General features: G+C 35.0%; 1 protein-coding gene across 17 annotated transcripts in view; it reads right to left on the reverse strand.

Moving 5' to 3' along the window:
* LOC135832547 (MAP7 domain-containing protein 2-like) overlaps nucleotides 1-19,990 on the reverse strand; it is a 101,442-nt gene that overhangs the window by 26,489 nt on the left and 54,963 nt on the right. For 2 of the 17 annotated variants that reach the window (XM_065345861.1, XM_065345865.1), the window contains exon 1: nucleotides 7,291-8,366. The exons of 9 other annotated variants lie outside the window; for them this stretch is intronic. In XM_065345861.1, the coding sequence (XP_065201933.1) occupies nucleotides 7,291-7,498 (208 nt within the window). In that variant the 5' untranslated portion in view covers nucleotides 7,499-8,366. Of the gene's footprint in view, nucleotides 262-7,290; nucleotides 8,368-19,990 lie in introns of those variants that run through there. 6 more of the 17 variants (XM_065345868.1, XM_065345864.1, XM_065345859.1 and 3 more) reach the window with 5 other exon arrangements.

The following is a 19,990-nucleotide window of genomic DNA, read 5'->3' on the forward strand; positions in this document are numbered from 1 at the left end:
TTTCATCTTGGCGCGATTCGTCGTAATAACGTCGAAGAGCACAGGTAATAGCACGACGTAAAGTTTCTCGACACAATTCCGAGAACATACTCCGTCATGGAAAATTGTAATCATTTTGAATGGAAGCGATTAGCTGCACAACGGACACTACGATAAGTTCACATTTCACTGCGGTGTGAAATTTTCATCGTCAAAAATTAACGATGAATTTCAGCCCGAATTCGAACGAGTATCAAAACAACGGTTACGTTTTGAATTCGCGAACAAACTCGAAGCTTGGCCAAAATCTTCACCGCAACTTTTTGTGCCGCGCGTGAAAAACCTTGGCTCATCGATCACGGCGCAGCAGCGCATTACATTTCAACCTTTGAATTTTTATTTTTCTTTCGCGTTATATTCTAATTAGAATGTTGGTTTTAATTGCACGTAATACAAACGTTCAAGTCAAGAGATCGTGTTAATTTTCAACTAGAGCAAATATTGCACGTACTTAAAAATAAAACCATATCGCTATAATACATATTATAGGTACCTACACCGTACACCTACGTAAACTACGAAACATCGAAGCAGGAGCCTGGAAACGAAATTCGCTTAAATCTACGACAAAATATTCGCCAAAAAAAGGTACCTACCTAATTATGTAAAAGAAAATCGTACGCGATTTAAATTTCGTTTTCTTTTCTATTTTGAGCAAAATTTTTGGTATCTGGCTTTCCAGTCGAATAAATTGGTTATTTATGTGATTGCGGCGCGTTAACAGCATAACGTTCTCGCTAGTATATGTAGTAGGATGCTTTCAGGCTTTCACCAGAAAATTTTACTTTTGCCCTTTACAAATCGCCTCTTCTTTCGTTCGGACTAATAAGAAAAAATTACGCTCTTTTCAGTTTTCTCCATTATAACATGAAAGGAGGAGGCCGCCGTCGACCATATCTTCAATGCTCAGCGGCAACGACCTGCTCGTAAAGTATTCCGCTAAAAAAAAAACCGCTCATCGTTTTTCCATCGTAGTATAACCTTCGGCTCATTAACGCTCGATTAATTAAAAACGCTAAATCGTCATCCATTCGTGCCAATTGTTCGACAAGCCGAAACATCGTTAATCGTATTTTAATCGAACAATAACGAAATAAATGGTTTCTTCCTTTTTTATCCGCCCCCTTGTTTTCCTACTCCCAACCCGAGAGTATTTTTCACCACCATTTATGGATATCTGTTTCTGTACGTAAGCTCGGTGGCAACTATACGGCTCTCCTCATATTTATACGAAATTCCAATTTATTCCTCCGGCTATGAGGTCAAAAACAGTTACATTGTAGCCACGAACCGCGTAAAAAATGCATTCTGCGAAACGTACACCTCACGAAAGCTAGAACGATCATAATTACCCACACTTTAACTAATTAGATCTGTCGCTACGGTTCAACTGCAGCATATAAGTTATTACAAAAAAAAACTAACAAATTGTACACAGCCACGCGTCAATTTTTTCTTACACGGACATCCGGACAATAGAATTTCCGCTTTTTTTACACCATGCCCAGTTCCGGACTAACTCGAGTTACACGAAATCATCTTTTACTGACGCGGTTGTTTGTACGGTATTTTTTAAGCCAAATTTTCAATTTCTTCACATCTAGTTATGAATCCTGTTACAATATCTTACTATTTCCCCGCTAAATTTATTTGAAAGAATTCACATTCCATAATGCACTACGAATGAAAGATAGAAGTTTTCTACTCGCTGCTCAGAAAAGTACCATTGTCGTTTAGTTGTTGACCAAGTGACAATGTATGTACTCTTAAGAAAGTATTTTCACATTTCAAAATTATCTCAACTTCTTGCTCTCGCGATTGCGCAAATCAGAATGTCAACGTCAACCCAAGATCCAGCAATTGCGCAGGTCGCAACGTCAGCTTCAATTCCTGATCCAGCGATTGCGCAAGTTGGAGCGTCAAGGTCAACCCCTCCACACTGCGCCAACAAATGCGCAAACGCAAGTCACAGTGTTGACTGACATGAAGTCTTGTTCCTGGAGTCTGGAGGTAGCGTCAAGGCCAACCCAAGATCCTGCAACTGCGCAAGTAACATTTATTTTTTGACATCAAATTATATTACTGGGGCTAGTATCAACATCAAATTATTTCATTACCTCAGTCTCCGAAGTCATTATTTTATATAATTATTGTGCGACTAGTCTTGTCCCAACTGAGCACATAAAAAAATAGGTACATACATTCTATTCCAATTTTCTAGTTCATTAAAAACTTGAAACAATTTCAAGAGTGATAACATTAGATAACATGAAAGAATATTAATTCGCCGAAAAAGGGACTATTTTTATTACAAAGAAGACAGAATTTGAAAATGTAATAAAATTCGAGTTGTATTTCCATTTCATTTTTCAAAAAATCTCTATTGCACGAATCCTATAAATTCGTCAAATTCGGGATGAACTTTTTTATTAAATGACTTTCCAACAGTACCTAACATACAAAAGATGAAATTTCATCACTGTAATTTTGGCAGCATCTAAACTTGACCTGATTTTCGTTTACGATACCAATATCAAATAATTCTAGTTTGGGTATTTTTTATGACAAACCACCCTAGCCATCGAATCCCATTTAAAACAAAAGCACTCGTCGTGTGCCAAAGTACCCGTTGCTGTTCTATACGCATATAACTATGGCATAGTACGACATAACCGCGAGCGTATAAAAAAACCTCGAATCGAGCTTTTGGTATTCTTGCAAATGACATGATAAACGACACTTAACAAACTATTAACACGACTCTTTTATTCTACAAAGTGGAAAAAATTTATCGAGAAAATTTTCCACCTATCGTCGCGTCGGTCGTTTTGTCGTAAACGTTTTTATTGCACTTTTCGTTTTCGTACACTACACAGATGCTTTAGAAATCTACCCAAAATTATCATTTCGTCGACACGGTTCTTATTTCGTTATTACAAAACTAAACGCGTAAAATGAGAAGTATAATTTGCATAAACAAATAACACGTTCGCGTAAAAGTGAAACCGCCTACAACTTATATTAAATTTTAATCATATCGTTTTAAACTTCTTTGCAAGTAAAGACCTTTTTGCGAATTTTGGCAGAGCGGGTAAATCTCAAAAACAAATAAGCCGAATTTAAATTCCTCCAGCAAAGTAGCATATTTCGATGTTTAATTACATATTTTTAATTGCAAAGATGCCCTTTTTGGGGCTGATTTTCTTTCATTACTCGACATTAAAACTGTGTTTGGCCAAAAATTCAAAACTGACATCAAACATGCAAATACAGTACATCATCATTTTTGCTGATTCGAATTTGCCTTCTTTCCAGAAAAATGTCATCAAAGGTCAGTGACAACCCCACATAGGTACCTACCTACCTACTTCTGAACTATTTGCCCTTAAATATGAAATATTGTATACTTGTCTTTTAACTTCAAATTTCGCCCCCTACTCACTTCAAAATATCCATAACTTTCGAAACCAAAGTTCAATCAGTAAATAAAACCTAAAATAATTTGTTCCGCTGCAGTTTTTAATCAAATTAGCAAAGATTTATCAGAAAATCCCATATTCCGAAATTTTTTTTGTTTGGTGAAAAAGCGATTAGAACATTAGAGAAAAAAATGCTACACCGCTATAAATTTGAATGAAAAAATGTTCAATGTGTTAATTTAGAAAATCCAGGCAGGAAAAATAATCTCATGAATTATAGCAACTAATAAAAAACACGATGTAAATTTCTTTCAATACGGATGCTGAAGAGAAATTTTTTCAATTTACAAGGGAATATGCTAACACTACTATACGTTGTTATCTTCACTATAACCATAACGTTGAATACATAAGCAGTGTAGTCCATTAACGTGATATAGCTAATAAATGAAAACTCAAAATTTTATTTTATTTGTTTCAGTTTCATGAGCTGAAATTTTGAAATACATACAAAACAGCTTCAACTCATTTCGAAAGAAAATTATCAGAACTTATAAAAAACGACCTCAGTAATCAAAATATCTATAAAAAAAAGTACGACTGATTGACTGCAGTATGAGGTGACGTCACTCGCCATACAATTTTCCATTATTCTTCTTCCTCTCACATTGACATACGCGCATCAGGGATTTTTCATGATTTATTAGAAGTTTGAGTTTGTGTCATATCCGGTTATATTCAAGTGCAATAAAAATTATTAAGTTGAAAAAAAATTATACGTTCAGAGTGTGTCCCACCAAATGACTAATATACATTTACACAACATCTTAAGCATGAGCATATAGTTACATGCGCGAGAAAGTACATCAACGATAATTCTCAATGAACCATATCCGTTTCAATTTCCCACATATTCTAGGAATTCAATGGACTACTTTTTTTTTTATTATTTATTTACTCGTTATACACGCCAAAAAAAAAAGTATTAGATCGATGAAGTATTAAAACGTAATTAATACTTCATTCTAACTCATGTTCTCGACGACGACGTGTAATAAAAATACCACATATTATTTGCTGCATGTGACCATCTTATCAGCAGTTTTTTTTTTTCATTATACATCGTAAAATAAACTACATAGGTATTATTGAAGTTTAATTTGTTTTAGTTGCTCGCAGAGAGGAGTTTTTGAATTTTGTTACCGTAATTACTTAAGCTTTGTGGAAAAAAATTCACGCTTATGGTGGTAATTTAACAGGCGAAGATATCGACTATGGTAGCTGGGTAAACTGCAGATGCGGCAAATATCAAACTTAGTGAAACTTCCTTTGTAATGGGATATGATGTTGGAAAATTATGCCATCGTCGCTATGCAACTTATAACGATATATCGTTAATGAAATTGACGACATACTTCATGTTATGTGTAGTCGGAGAATGATACATAAAAAGGAGTAATCAACCGGTATCTTATTCACAAGCATAATATCTTGTGTATAGTAAGCAGTAAATGAAGTAAGTACATTACATACCAATATCTCTATTCCCTATTCCACGTGCATCTGAAGTCTAAACCAACGAACATTTCGTAAAAATATTTAACCACCAAGTATTCAACATTTTTTCAATTTGCGACAAAATATCCAAAAATAGTTGATTACAGAAATTTGTTTCATTTCATGAAAGACGAGCTTGAAAGGAGGAATGGGCCATACTGAATACTAAAAATAAAAGAAAAACTTCTAGGAGCAGATAAGACTAAGGGGGGTGTGGGAGAATTTTCTCCTGGATCGAGGTATGCTGCATAGCCCTGAAGAACTGTCAAAATTTAGGTTCCCAGACTTCCAAGACCAGAAATGCAGTCCTAGGACTTTTTGAAAACTAGTAAAAATTACTCTCAAACAGGGAAAAGCAGCATTAAATACCACATTTTTTTTGTTGGAAATTTCAATATGTATGTAATAGGATTTTTAGAGTCTAAACCAGAACGTAAAATGTTTTATTGGATTGAAAATTGACAAAATCATGATTATCAGATAATTAAAAATTTCAAAATTTTGCAGTAGTTTTTCTTCAAACAGGTACGTTCTTAGAAAAATTATACCTATCTAATTTTTTCAGACAACTTTTTTTTTGTTTTCTGAAAAATCAACATTTACTTTTGTCAGAAAAAATGAAGAAAATCAAATCGTAGACCGCAAAGATGACATTTTGCTTCAAGACGTAAAATTACGTCGGAAATCGAACCAAAATATGACATAAAATGTTGTCGAAATTGGAAGTTTTTTGGTGGAAGTACGAGTACGTAAGAAACGTTTTTGCATTGAAACGAGTTATGTGCAAAGAACCTTCCTTGAATTTGAAAAAAAATATATCATTTTACCACTAAATCACATGTTGGAATATGAAGATGAGCACAGAGAAAAGTAGTAAACAAAAACACAAATCCACAGCAAGAAACAAGTTACCGGAATGACCGACTGATCTCGCCTCGCAGATGGATTTGTGTTTATGTTTACTATTTCTCTCTACGTTTATTTATCTTTTTATTCCGACATCTGATTCAGTTGTAAAATAATTCTTTTTTTTTTACAAAATGAAGAAAAATAATCCTCTGCACATCACCAGCTTTGAAGCAAAAACTTTTCATTTATTAGTTACCCTTATTATGTACAACGCTTTCAATTTCACCAAAAATTACTCAATATCCATGGCAAAATGCTCCACTGTTTTTTCAACAAATAAAGTGGCAAATTCGGCCATTTATTTTGGAATCAATTACTTATTCCTGAAGATAATTCGAAACTTTCTTCTTTTTCTCACTGTGTGAGGTGCTGAAAGTTTGTAGATTGGTAGATGCCTATTTAGATAGAATTCAAAAAAAAAAATAATTTGGAACTAGATTTTACTTTTCTTTTGAGCAATCAATCAAGTTCTCAACATATCGGAGGTTCATCATTCCCGTGTTATAAGGTTGAAAGCCTTACTTTGGAACTGAACCTTACAATATGAAAAGAAAACAAACAGTCTTATAAGTGATAATTTTAAAATTGATTTCAAGAAGTTCTTTTCGTTTTTGCTCGACAACATGGTGAAAAATATCTCACTCTCCCTATCCATCCCCCTTCCCCCGTCCATCCATCCATCCAACAGTTTACTGCCAAATTATTGCATGACGACGAAACATGGTGGAATTGGAAAATACGTCAAAACACAATCGAAGAACATGGCAACAAAAGTGCAACTTGTAAACCCCCATTTGATCAATCGTGTCCATTACGGGGTACTATGAGTCTACCTACGTATACGTACGTAATACGTATATAATGTCAGGTGTACACGCACACTTTTCCAATTGCAGCCGATCGAATTTTTTTCAAGGTGTGAGCTAGCCTCGAAAAAATTTCAATTAAATCCCACATCAATGACCAGCATCCAGTTCAACAAACAACAAAGCACTCGACTCGATAAGTAGGAAAAATGAACGTGAAACATTGTGCAAATTGAACTGCGCTCGTATCCAAATTTAGTCATGACTCGATTATCGTTCAACTAACTAAGTTTACCTTGTCCTACAGCAGAGCGTATAATAATACGAACGAATAAATCCGGATAATTTTCTTTAAATGCCACGAACATGAACATTTGATCGTGAATGAAGCCAAGTCGATGTAAAATAAGAAGGAAAAAAGACACTATCGTGCTAGTTTCTATCGTAAATCCACGATATTTTTATACGTAAACGTATAGTGCATGCGCGTAATGCGTATACCCTATCGTAGAGATACTTTAGAATACTCTAATTATCGTTATTAGCGTACGATTATTTACCAAAAAAATTATTATCCGATGGCATTCGTTGGCACTCTTTAAAGGTAACTTTACGTCTAGAATGTGTACTATAAGAAGTAGCGGCGTTGGCAAAAGTAGGCGAGTTTTCACGTGACAACGACGATATCAGAATACCTCTGAGGGTATTTAGCGTAGCAGGGGATAGACCCCTTTCTTCGTCTAAATCGTTAACAATACTGGATCCCATGTCAATAACACTTCACCTCACATACGGCACATAATCGCGAATTGATCGGGTCGATCTATCGAACGGCACAGCATCAGATATGAAATGATTTCGCGATCGCGAAGCGCGATATTGTACTACATGCACTTCACAGAGAGCTACATACTCGCATAGACATCAAAACATAAAACACGCCAATAACATTCTGTACGACGACCGACATCGACATCGCATCGCCTCGTCGAGGTGGGAATAATTAATAAGACAACCGGTTACAACACATACGCGAGTACGCGAATACGAGCCACGAGATATACGCGAATCGTTTAAAAAATAAAGTTATATCGTCGTACATACTACATACACATAGAGAGTCCTACGCACGGCCGCGGCCACCGCGAATCATCGCATCTCCGGCTTCCCTGCCCAATCGATTATACGTACGATAGTACGAGTGATATTCAGGTGTGCCTCGAACGACTTCGAGTTCGAGGTTAAGAAAATCATTCGTCGAATGTGCATTACATCACAAATCACTACCTAGTAAATGATGAATCATAATGTAACATCGTAACAATCATAACAACAAGTAACAGCCCACTATACAGCCAGACACTGAAATACACTTGTTTGCCGAACAATTTCGATACACCATTCGATTTTAAATTACCAATCACCAATAGCTCGTAAATTTTTTCCACTTTCGTCAACGATAATGACCACGATACGCGTATAAAAAAACTAACAAACAAACGTCGGTACAGGTAGGTAGGTAGGTAGGTAGGTATATATTTCAGGTAGCCGAAAAAAAAGAATTAACAAGTAAACGCGAGCTGACGAGTGCTTTTTGGTCACCTCCAAGTGGACATGTATAGAATAGCTGTTCGTCGACTCTATACTATAATCATTACTAATTCTGCGGCTACTCACGCAAACTGTCCGTTATTATTTTCGTAATGGGTTTACGTTATTTGTATACGATGTAAACGTACTTAAGTACTTACGTAAAAATCGTCATAAGACACTTATGGGTACCATAAATCGCATACACCAACGATCTCTATGGAAATACCAAGCCAACAACTCGAGTTCGTGCATTCGCCGAAAGACCGCGTGCTTATTCGTTTTCGCAGCTAATTTACTCGTATGTACTTTACTTACTAATCAACAACAGTAATCAACGTAGCCGAATGAACGACTCGATTACGATGGTCAGCGAGTGTTGGTAATTGGTTTCAAAATCTCATTTCAAGCGAAACTTAACTCGTTACCATAGAATTTTAAATGAAGAAAAATGAATTTTTTCTAAAAATACGTAGGCAAAATAGGGTGTTTACTTTTCAAAAGGAAATGATTTAGTATCTCAGACTTTTCCGGGATTTCCACGGACAATTTTTAAAAAATTTTCTAAACAACTAGAGAGAGTTGGACAACTTTTTCTAAGCCACGAGTAGAAAATGTTTCAAGAAATCCGCAAACCTTTTTGATGGGTGTTTTTATGAACCTATGATTCGAAGGGGAGAGTAGAGGAACATCTTTAATGGAAACTTATAGTTAAAATTGATGATTTTCAATTACGCGATTTTAAATTTGAAAAACTCAAAAACCAATTTTCAATTAAATAAAAAATCCAACTAAGCATGAGAAAAAATCAGGACGGCTACCTTTGCAAAATTGAATTTCTTGAATTTTTTTAATTTATTTTTTCAAATTTCTAGACCGTATCGTCGAAAAAATTACTACGTAGGGTAATCTAAGTTGGAAAGTCGAACTTTTATTCAAAATTTTCATTTTAAAAATTCTGACAAGGGAATCTTTTACGAGGTGTTGGTACGCTTCTGATTTGAACACGGTCGCAATTTATCAAAAAAGCATAGTCTGAGACCTTCATAGTCAAAATTTTAGTTGCCTAAATTAATTTTTCGAATTGTGGTGAATTTTTTATAGTCCAAAATTGAGCATTTTCACCGGTTTTTTCCTTGTTTTTTTTTCAAATAATTATAGGTATTCATTCGCAGCAAAAATTATACAAAAATTAATCCTGAAAAAAATAAATTTCTCGAACCGAATTTCAACGTTTCGAGCCATTCAGGAGCTTCCCTGACGCGATTTTCAATTTCTGCAGAATTTTTTATCTTCTCCAGAAGGCGCAGAAATCAATTTGAGCAGCTGAAAGTCAAGTTGTATGACTTGTTTGCTGTGTGTTTAACGAATTTTCCAGTCAAGCACTCCGCTAGTGCTTTTGACCAGCATATATTTTTACAAGGAAAAAAAATTTTAATGTAAAAAAACACTCTGAGTATCCGCCTAGAAATTACGTCAAATGCGGATAAACTCGTTAAACACTCTAAAAGTCAAGAGTGAGTCCAAACTCGGTTTTTAGCTCTCCGTAAATTCCATGCCTTATGGAGAAATGATTCGGTTGGGGGCGGGGGGGGGAGTCATAATACTTTCAGTTTTAGAACAACAAAACTCAATTTTTTTTTCAAATGCTCAAATCGCCGAAAATGGTCTATTTTGGATTTTCAAAAAAAAAAAAAATCAATTCGGGAACTGAAATTTTGATTATGAACATATCAGACCATGCTCTTCCCAAAATCGCGGCAGATATGTCTCATTTTCTACCACATTATACTTTTCGATACAAAATTTTAAAATTAATTCGATTTGAAATTCAGTCAACTTTCAAGCAATTTATGATAATTTTAAGGTTTTTATTCATAACTTCAATACATTTCGATAGGTAGTTGTTAAAAATAATTTCCCACTTTTTTTCCATAACTGAGCATTATTTTTGCGATATTTTGCTTCATCTGCACTATTTCATTCATCGATTTCGAACCACTTTCAACCATTTTTATGGAATTTCAGCAAATTTTCAAACAATTTTTGCACTTTGTTAAATTAATAATTTTTTATCAATTTATGATAACTTTCAGTACCATAATTCAACAATCATTTTTGTGATATTTTCTACATTTTTGACAAATTATCATTCAATTTTGAGAATATTTTATTAATTTTTTGTAACTGCGTTTAGCATGAAAAACGTTTTAGGTTTTGGATCAAAATTAGCATAGGTAGGTAGCTAGGTACATAATTCATAATCATGCCAAATTTTCAGGGCTAATAACTGATTTTTCTTTTTAAAATCTCATGCAAGTAGAGGTAGGTAATCAAATAATTCAAAAGATGACAAATCCGAGGTCTCTGTGATTTTTTGATCAATTTATCAAGGTTTTTCGAGATTTTTCCAGCAATTTCGTAAAATCAAAAAATTGAAAATGTTGCGAAGTTGACTGAAAACGTACGTACATACTCCATTAAAATTCATCAAGATTTCAGAAATTCTCTCCTGCCCATCTTCTAAACTCTAATATTTACTTCCTGACAACAAGAAAACCGTGATATTTCACCCTTGAACTCTATTTCTTGAAAGCACGCGCGTCTCCGCATTCATAATACCCATAGTACATACATATAATCACGTTTACAAACAAACGTTGGCAATCGATTTGAACCAAATTAGGGGGGTGCAACTTCACGCACCACCTCGGACAAAAGTAAGTTCAAAGGTGAACGTCCACATTCAATATGGATTTCATATATACAGGTACAATATAGGCGACGCGACGTGTACGACACATACACTGTTATTATCACAATCACTCGCAAAGCCTATACGCATAAAAAAAAAGAAAAAACCAATCCTCGCACGCTTCCATTTTAAATTTTATTCGCTGCTCATAGTCTCATACCATAATCGTACTGTATGAAAATTAGGGCATCGTAATACCTTTTCGAATTCTAGTCATACAGTACGTGTCGTGTGAGTGTGAGCCTAGGTACGAAGCTCTCTATACGCACAGAAACCGCAAATCCATAGTATAGCTGTACAGTCAAAGAATACTCTTCAATTGTGACATGGTGCAAATTGTAAAAAAAAAGACCACGACAATCATTTTTAAAGAGGCAAATACTCATACCACGAAGGTTCAAGTACTCATTCAAATCGAGCAAAAACCTTCCAGCCATCGGCAGAGGCGTCTGCTCGTATTTCAATCAGAGTACCTACGTAATTATAGGTACGCTTATCCAGAACACACTGGGCGATAATTTTTCGATTAATCTTTTAATTAAAAAAATTAAATGAGATATTGTCTCGATCATGAGGTCTAGAAGAACGTATTTCAGAACACCTCGACGTTCGTTTATCATTATTGCAATCATTCTAACAGAATGATACGTATGACTTCGTATGAAGGTTTCAAGTCATAATTCTAAATTTTAACGCTCCTCAGACTACAATTTTTAGGAAATCGAACAAAAAATTAGAGGTTATGCTCATGTTTATCGCCTCACCCTCCTTCTCCCCTCTCATCACCTAGAAAAAAATACATAAATGCTCAGATTTCAAATTCTGTATCTCTGTATCAATCCTGAAAATACAGGCAATTCAAAACGTTCAAAAGTCTCTTACAACGAAAATACAGTAAGCAAAACAATCACACCACAGAATATATCTCAAAAATCAAAATTCAGATTTTTCGCAGAACTTCGAGCGCAATGTTTCTCAAATTTTACCCCTTACCTTCTCAAAAAATGTAGTCTTACGATTTGGGAGTACATTTTCAAGTTCGACCACCCAAATTGATGGCCACTGTTACCGAGCCGATCTAGAGCTTCCAACAAAAATTATTTTGAGGCTCACTTTTCAACACGAGTGAGAAAAATATACTTCAAAGGCGAAGATCTTAATCTTCCTCCCCCATAAATAATAATAGCATGTAAGTATTCAGAAACATTATAGACAAACCTACTGAATGCAACTTTGTTTCATTTTGAAAAAATAGAAAAAGTTACTTTTGACAAATTTGGAGTGATGGGGTGTCGAGAATTTAAAATAATATGTAGTTCATAGAACCAAACTATAACACAGGAACTATAGTTCTGCTTATTCTCAATCGTTCGATGATTCCTATGCGATTCGGATACCTACTCTGTCTATTGCCCTGCTGTTCTCAATTTTATTTCAGCGAAAAAATACCACCGTACGCATACATCACGTTCATAAACGGAAAGGCTCCGTTAACTAGAAACGATTCTAATAAGGAAGAGGACACTCCTACATGTAAGATGATTAAGAAGTTCAACTTATCAATGAAATATATAGCATACATGTACATTGTTCATACTCGTATATAAGAAACCCATTTGGTCGTAGATTCTCGTTGAACTATTAATAATAAAAAAAATATATGTTACGAAGAAGTATTTTTTCTTTTAATTTTTTCGTCGCATTCATATTTTCGCATAATACACTTCAAAGAAACCAACACACCAAGTAGGTATAATATATGGTCATCTTGTTGACAATACACATCGTCAAACGTGCTTCACCTGTTCCTCAGCAGTACAATACGAATTTCTTTCTCATTTTGTTTACCCTCCTATCCCCCGCAACCATCACTGGCTGAACCTAATGCACTATGCGGTGAATACCAATTACTGGTATAAACAGTATTGTTGCACATATTTTTATGTACATAAAATAGGTCGACGGCGGCTCGAAGGACCAACGTGGCTCGCTGAATGAATTTACCACGTGCATACCTAGGTATTTTATACAGATTTTATTATTTCCTTCCCTTCGTCGGGTAAAACTACGGTTATACGGCGTACACAGACTGAATAATACCAAGGTATCAAAACAAATGCATCATTTCAGCAGAGCTCTTTTTCAAAACTTTCTAAAACTTTTCATTTTAGCAATTTCAGAAGATTTAAAACGACCGTCAAGAAATATAAGGAAATACGGTCGTAAAATGAATGAAAATACGTCGCGTATTATCCGATATTTATAACGGGTTGTCATACTCTGGTAATAACACATATGTACTTAGTTACCTGCCTAGCTACATGTCAAATTACATACAATTAGTCTCCTGCTATTTCACAGTGCTGAGCACCGAGCACCCGCTAGTTACCGGCGACAAAATCCGTTCACAGCGGTACTTTCTAATTAATAAAACCATGTTAATACGTAAATTACAATTATTTTTATTGACCAATGCCCATTTACTTATGCATACGTCCGAAATGAACACGAATGCTGAAGGTTTATCGAGTACACTTGATATATGTAATTATATAAATTGTTGCAGAAGTCGTTTATTTTCAATTCATTAATGTGACGAAATTTCCAAAATCGTGTATACCTATAATTTTGTTTTTAAAAACATATCTCGATCGATTTTCTCACGCTATCGAGTATTAAGTATTTTTCGTGACAAAAATTTCACCAAAATTTGGATCACTGAGAAAAATTCAGTGGCAAGTACTGTTCCATTTTATTACAGCACCACGTGCGAAACTTCCTGGTAGAACCAATTTTCATACGTACGATATAATTACCGTGTAATAGTACAAGGGCGAATAGCTCGTCTGAAAAATCTTGACCTAACCGACAGAACACCATCTTGACCCGATGGCTGCATTACCTTTCACCGTTGAAAGGGTAAAATCGAGAGTGTCATACGATACTTGATATCATTTGTAAAGCCCCAAGGTAAGCGTTCAAATAACGCCTTCGGTCATTAGCACGTCAACAGGCATACAGCCAAAACGGTAATTTTCAAGTGTTATGAAATAATCAGCAAATCACGACGGGTTGTTTTTACTTTCAATCGCGGAACTAATATTTTTTTCATTTGATCGTTCGCAAAAATATTATTTTAACCGGTTGGCAAAAATATACGAAATTCACAGCTCGATATACGACGAGTGCTACTTTTCAACTGGCATCGCAGCTCGAAGGGAAATATGTACATAAATATTCGATTGCAAATATGTATTTACAGAAATCTGATGACACGGCGAAATCGCTTTTTTTTATGTAGTTAAAAGATCCATCCTGTGATAAGAAATTTCATACTTTTTTCACCTCTTCCTCGTACGATGATTTCGAATTTGTTAAAATGGCGCAGTTTCTTCAATTTATCAATTTCTTACTGTTAATTTTTTCGCAAAAGAGCCCATGAACCATGAACTCCTATATACAGGAATCATCTCGAGAAAAAGCAAATTGAATTTTTTGAAAATCCCATTTTTCAATAGTTTCCCTCATCGTATCGATGAAATGAAACATCAAAATGATCTCGATCAGTTTCTCACTGCAGCATTCCTTGCTCGTCTCCATCAGTAAGTTCGTAATCTCTTCATAAATCATAACATGACTTACCTACTTATTCTCACAGATTCGTACATATTCTATGCAAAATTTCGTACTCACCTGAAACAGAAAACAAAATGACAAAAAATATGGGTTAGTCAATTTTAATGATTCGGTAAATTACAAATTAAGCTACAGTTGGATTGGATCATTAGCCATACTCTATCCTATCGAATAGACTCCGAACATGAGGATTTTCTCAGAACGCACATGAGCCAATGAATTTTTTCAAAATTTTTCGCTAGGTGTAGGTACCTTTCTGGGTGATCCTTTAAGATACAAGACATCTGACTGTAAGATCCGAATATTTCTTAAAAATTTAATTTTGGGAAAATTATTCAATTTTTTTATTATTGCATAATGTTTCGCTTTCAAACTTTACCACTGTTCAGATTGTTAATCGAATTTTACAACTCGTTCAACTTTCACTCAATTTTCACAACTTTCACCACTTACAACTTTTCTTCAAATTTCAAAACTCAATTTCGGCGAGGATGGAAGAGGCATTTGGGTTATCCGTTTTTATCTTCTTTTAAGGAAAATTTGAGGTGCATCTAGAACAAATTTTGTGGAGGTTATAGCGATAGAAAAAGATCGGAAGAACAATATTTTACGTTTCCGAACGAGCATTTCCCAACCAAGGTTCAAGATTTTGACATTTTCAAAGAAAATCGAGAAAGATCACGAATAAAGTTTGCAATTTTCCATAATTTTTTTGATGAGTTATCCAAAACTCATTCAATTTCAAATTTTTACCCATTAAACGAAGGGATATGCTCGAAATAAGATGTTAGGGAAAAATAGAATAGATTAGCTGAATAGCTTGAAAATTATTCAGCTGAACATAGTTTCGATCTTTTAACAAGACGTTTAGAAAAACACTGAAAATATCTAACATACCATCACGATTTTACCGTCGACATGGAATTTCCTGTACATCGCAGTAACATTTCAGTATTTCAAAAAAAAAAAAAAAGAAAGAAAAAAAAGACGAAGATATAACTCGTAAGCTATGAAATAATAAACAAATTTGGCCATTCAAAAGTACAGACTTGGGATCAGTTTCAACAGAAAAATAAAAAGATAAACTCGTTCTTTAGGAAGAGAGAAGGGCGTATTTTTTTCCATCTTCATTCAGATGCACACTGGAGAACAAAACGCCAACGCGAGTTTAAAATAACATCTCGAATTCGCGATTTTCTCGCTATAGCATTCGAATGATCAAATATTTCATGACCGTTTGAAGGACCCGCGTGTTCGGCTGAATTAACCCACAGAACCTCCAGGCTTTCCGCACCTAATCGTTAATTCTACAAAGACGGAAAACGTACGAGGGGTAATTTTCGTATAGCTCCGTTTAGTTATCCTTGGAAAACAGCGTCAATTACGCAGATCTGATTTGAAATCTTTTGTTTAGCCGCCATCAAACACGAGCTTGGTATTCGCACGCGTTAAACACCGATTTCATTATTAAAAATCGCACACCATGAAAAACCATAAAAATACAAATCACACTCATTAAAAAATTTTTATTCGCAACAATTGCTGCCGTCGATGTCGGTCGAGAGTTCTTTTCTTTTTCTTTTTCCTCCATAACGCTGCACATATTTCCAATTTTTTCCGCTTCTGTACTTTCAATGTAAATAATACTCGCACTCGATAAAGAAATCAGCAGCCTTATGCGTTTTTCCTTTCCTATATGATAATAATCGTAAATACATAGATACGAGTGCACTATGTTCGCCTATAAGTGTTACGTGTTGACATTCCATAAATACATACATGCAGCATGCACGGTGTATTTTTACAACTATACGAATAAATACTTAATTGGCTGGTTCTGTAAAGACCATCGCAAAGATCAATTTAATTAACCGTTCAACTTTTAACATTCTCGTCCTGGTTTGTGGTTGTTGTTCGTCTCGTCGCGACAATGCGAATTATTCAGATACACTTTTTCTACGCCATATCATATACACATCTTCTAAACTTGACTCTTTTCCCTTCGCGTCCACCCTTACCGATGGCCATCGCAACCTACGTGCATAAAAGTATACTTAGGGCACGTACTACATATCCGGAATTTTTCTACATATCTACTTGTATTTTTCACCATACCATACAGTATGTCCCAGAAGTGCTTAAACGCTGTACCAAAGGCTCTTTCAACGACAATGCAAAAATTCTTTGCCATTAAATGGACTTTCAGGGCATACTGTGTAATTCACTTCAGTCAAATTGCAGCATTTGAGACGTCACAATTGCATACATTTCCCTCTGCTATCTTTGATACGTACAATAATATTTCTCGCAAGATGCCGACCCATAGATCATCTTTGGATACGTGACGGTGAAAAAATACCAACTGACACAATTTTCCATCACGACTTGAACATTTTGTTCGCCGAATGAGCAGGTACGAGGCTACGAGCCAACGAGCCCCGAAAACAATCACCACCAAAATTACCGGATATTCACAACTACCGGCTTCTTAACAACGAGCTTAATTACCTCATATTCAATAAAACACCGAACACAGTTCGATATCAATATTGCGATCGTGATTTGCTATTTCATGTTTTACCTGAATAAACAAGTACGCTTCGCTGCGAAATCTAAACAAAAAAAAAAGAGAAAAAAACACAACGAAATAACGGCGCATTACGCTGCTATATCGAGGAGTTTATTAACCTATGTAAACAAATACCGAAATTTTATATCATACTCTCCGTATATGGGTAAAAATCTTCCCCATAGTTCCAATATATCCCAACAATAATCAGTTTCGTAAGACGTAATAGGTCTTGATAGCCACTCTTATCCTTTAATTTAGATTCTTTTATACGCCATCACGTATTTTATTTGAAAAATTCAACCAAACACGGTACATTGTGGCTACCATAACTAATCGAACGGTCCAAATATTTGGCCATATTATAGCGAATGAGAAAGAGCGCACCACTTGGATATCAACCTCCACCCTTCCATCGTTCTGAATCGTACTTATTGAAAAATCTTTACTTCGCCCAATCTTACGTGTGCTTCTTAAAGTAGTTAAAATGCCCAGGGATATCGTCGTGTCGTCGCATAACACGCGTGTTCGAGTTCATTTCGCAAATTTTTTACACCGAGAACCGATACCCGCCTTCGGGGTTATTGTACTTATGTGCACTGTGCAGCCATTCAGGCGTTGTAGTACCTCGGATTACCTTACCTATGTAGGGCCAACTCATTGCGAGAGATTTTTCTATACTGTAAATCTTGTCTACATCTATGGGTAAGACGACGAGATAATTAAAAATTCAAATGGTATATGTATTAGTCATTCCTCCTCGTCCTTCTCTTGCGTGTTACTATAGTTAGGATCCGGTAGCAAACCTAAAAATTAACACCTAAGGGCACGATTAGTCCCTCCTCTGACTGAACAAATGGTCGCAAGTCGAAATTTTCCTACTTCAAAAAGTTGTAACATCAAGAAAATCTAATCTCACATGAAACAATTCACCTGAGAAGGATGGTATCCCAATTGACAGTCAAATTTTTGGGCTGAAAAGAGAAAAAAAATTGAAAGAGCCTCCAAAAATACACCAACAAACCGAATATTACGTGCTGAATTCTATTTTAGATTTTTGGCGAATTTTGAAAAATTCAAAGGCTCCGACTATTTTTAATCGCAGGGCGTCCACTATCTACTTTTACAGAGAAACCATTTTCCCCAACTTTTCAGCGATTTCCGAACCATTTTTTCCAAATTTCCAAATCTCAGTCAACTGTATACTATCCACAAACTTTTGCTAGATATTTATGAATATAGGATCAGGAGAGAACGGCAGTAAGATAGTTCTTGTTTTGTAAGTTCGAATTTTGGCTGAAAACTTTTAGGCACATTCGGGGTTTCAGGAGCTTAAGATGAACTGGAGAGGTTGAATGTCTTAAAAATTTTGAATATTAGTACGATATTTCTGTCATTTTTGCACTGACTTTTTAAAATCTAAAACACAAAAATAAACGAAAAGAGCAGACTTTGTAAATGATTTTCTAACCTTTAACAGTTCATTTGAGGCGAGATCTATGCTTATCAACATGTTTGAACACAGCGAAAATTTGTTTGATCCAACAACTTTTTAAATTAAAAAATCTAAATGGATGATCTGAGCTAAGTGAACCACCTTGAGGTCAATTTTTTCAAAATCTTTGCGGCAATGAATGATGATTTTAGGTCCATCATTGTAATATTCTACCATCTTGCACAGGAGGTGTGACCTTAAACTACAATATTTTCATAATTTAACATCATATTGGGCATTTTTTGGTCAATTATGACGAAACGTGGTGTCACTTTTTTAAACTTGATATCTGCAATTTTTCATGAAAATAATTTAGTAAAAAAACGAAAGTAAGAAAAAAATCATATCACGAAAAATTGAGAAAAATGATTGCGAAAAGAGAACGCTGCATGGACAATTTGATCCCTACGGTTGCTTTATTTTCTCGATTCAGGATTCTGCTCAAATCATCGGAATTTGATTTTTTTGACTATATTTTAGTAATCTAATTTAAGGAAATTTTTATCCTCAATTACTCACTCACGTGTCAAAAAATTGTAATCTAATCACGATCAAAATATGGCCAGTCAAGGGTTTTAGTTCTAGGGAGGAAGAGAAGAAGGAGATCGAAAAATATCGATAAAACGAAAGAAGTCCTAGAATAATCTCTGTAGCGTTGAAATTGCCCAACATTTTTTTTTAAAAAAAACATCATTTTCATATTAATTTTCACAAACATTTGCTCGCCTAGAAAAATGAAACTTGTCAAAATCTCAAAACTGTACCAGTGTACCTATACTATTTTAACGATGGAATGAAAATACACTCTCTCAATTTTAATTTCCCAAAAAATCAGTTACACAAACAATTTTCAGCTCATCTGATGGTAAAAAAAATTGAAAACTAAGCAGTTTTGGTCTTTCGCTCCTGTGAACCTGCTATAATGGGTAAAAGAAGTATCCCAACTGGTGGGAAAATTTTTGAACCAGACAAATTAGAAAAGAAAAAACTCTCCTTATTTTTAAGCTTTATATTGCAAAGATCTTTTCAAAAAGTACAACTTTTCATCATCAAGCAAGAGCGCTCTTGCCTGAGAAAAGTTGTACTTTTTGAAAAGATCTTTGCAATATAAAGCTTAAAAATAAGGAGAGAGTTTTTTCTTTTCCAATTATTGGACTCCTTAGTTTTGGTTCATCCTTTACCTAACCAGACAGAGAAACATTGAAAGAGCACCCG

The sequence above is a fragment of the Planococcus citri genome, chromosome 1, assembly GCF_950023065.1.
Source record: "Planococcus citri chromosome 1, ihPlaCitr1.1, whole genome shotgun sequence".
Taxonomy (NCBI): Eukaryota; Metazoa; Arthropoda; class Insecta; order Hemiptera; family Pseudococcidae; genus Planococcus; species Planococcus citri.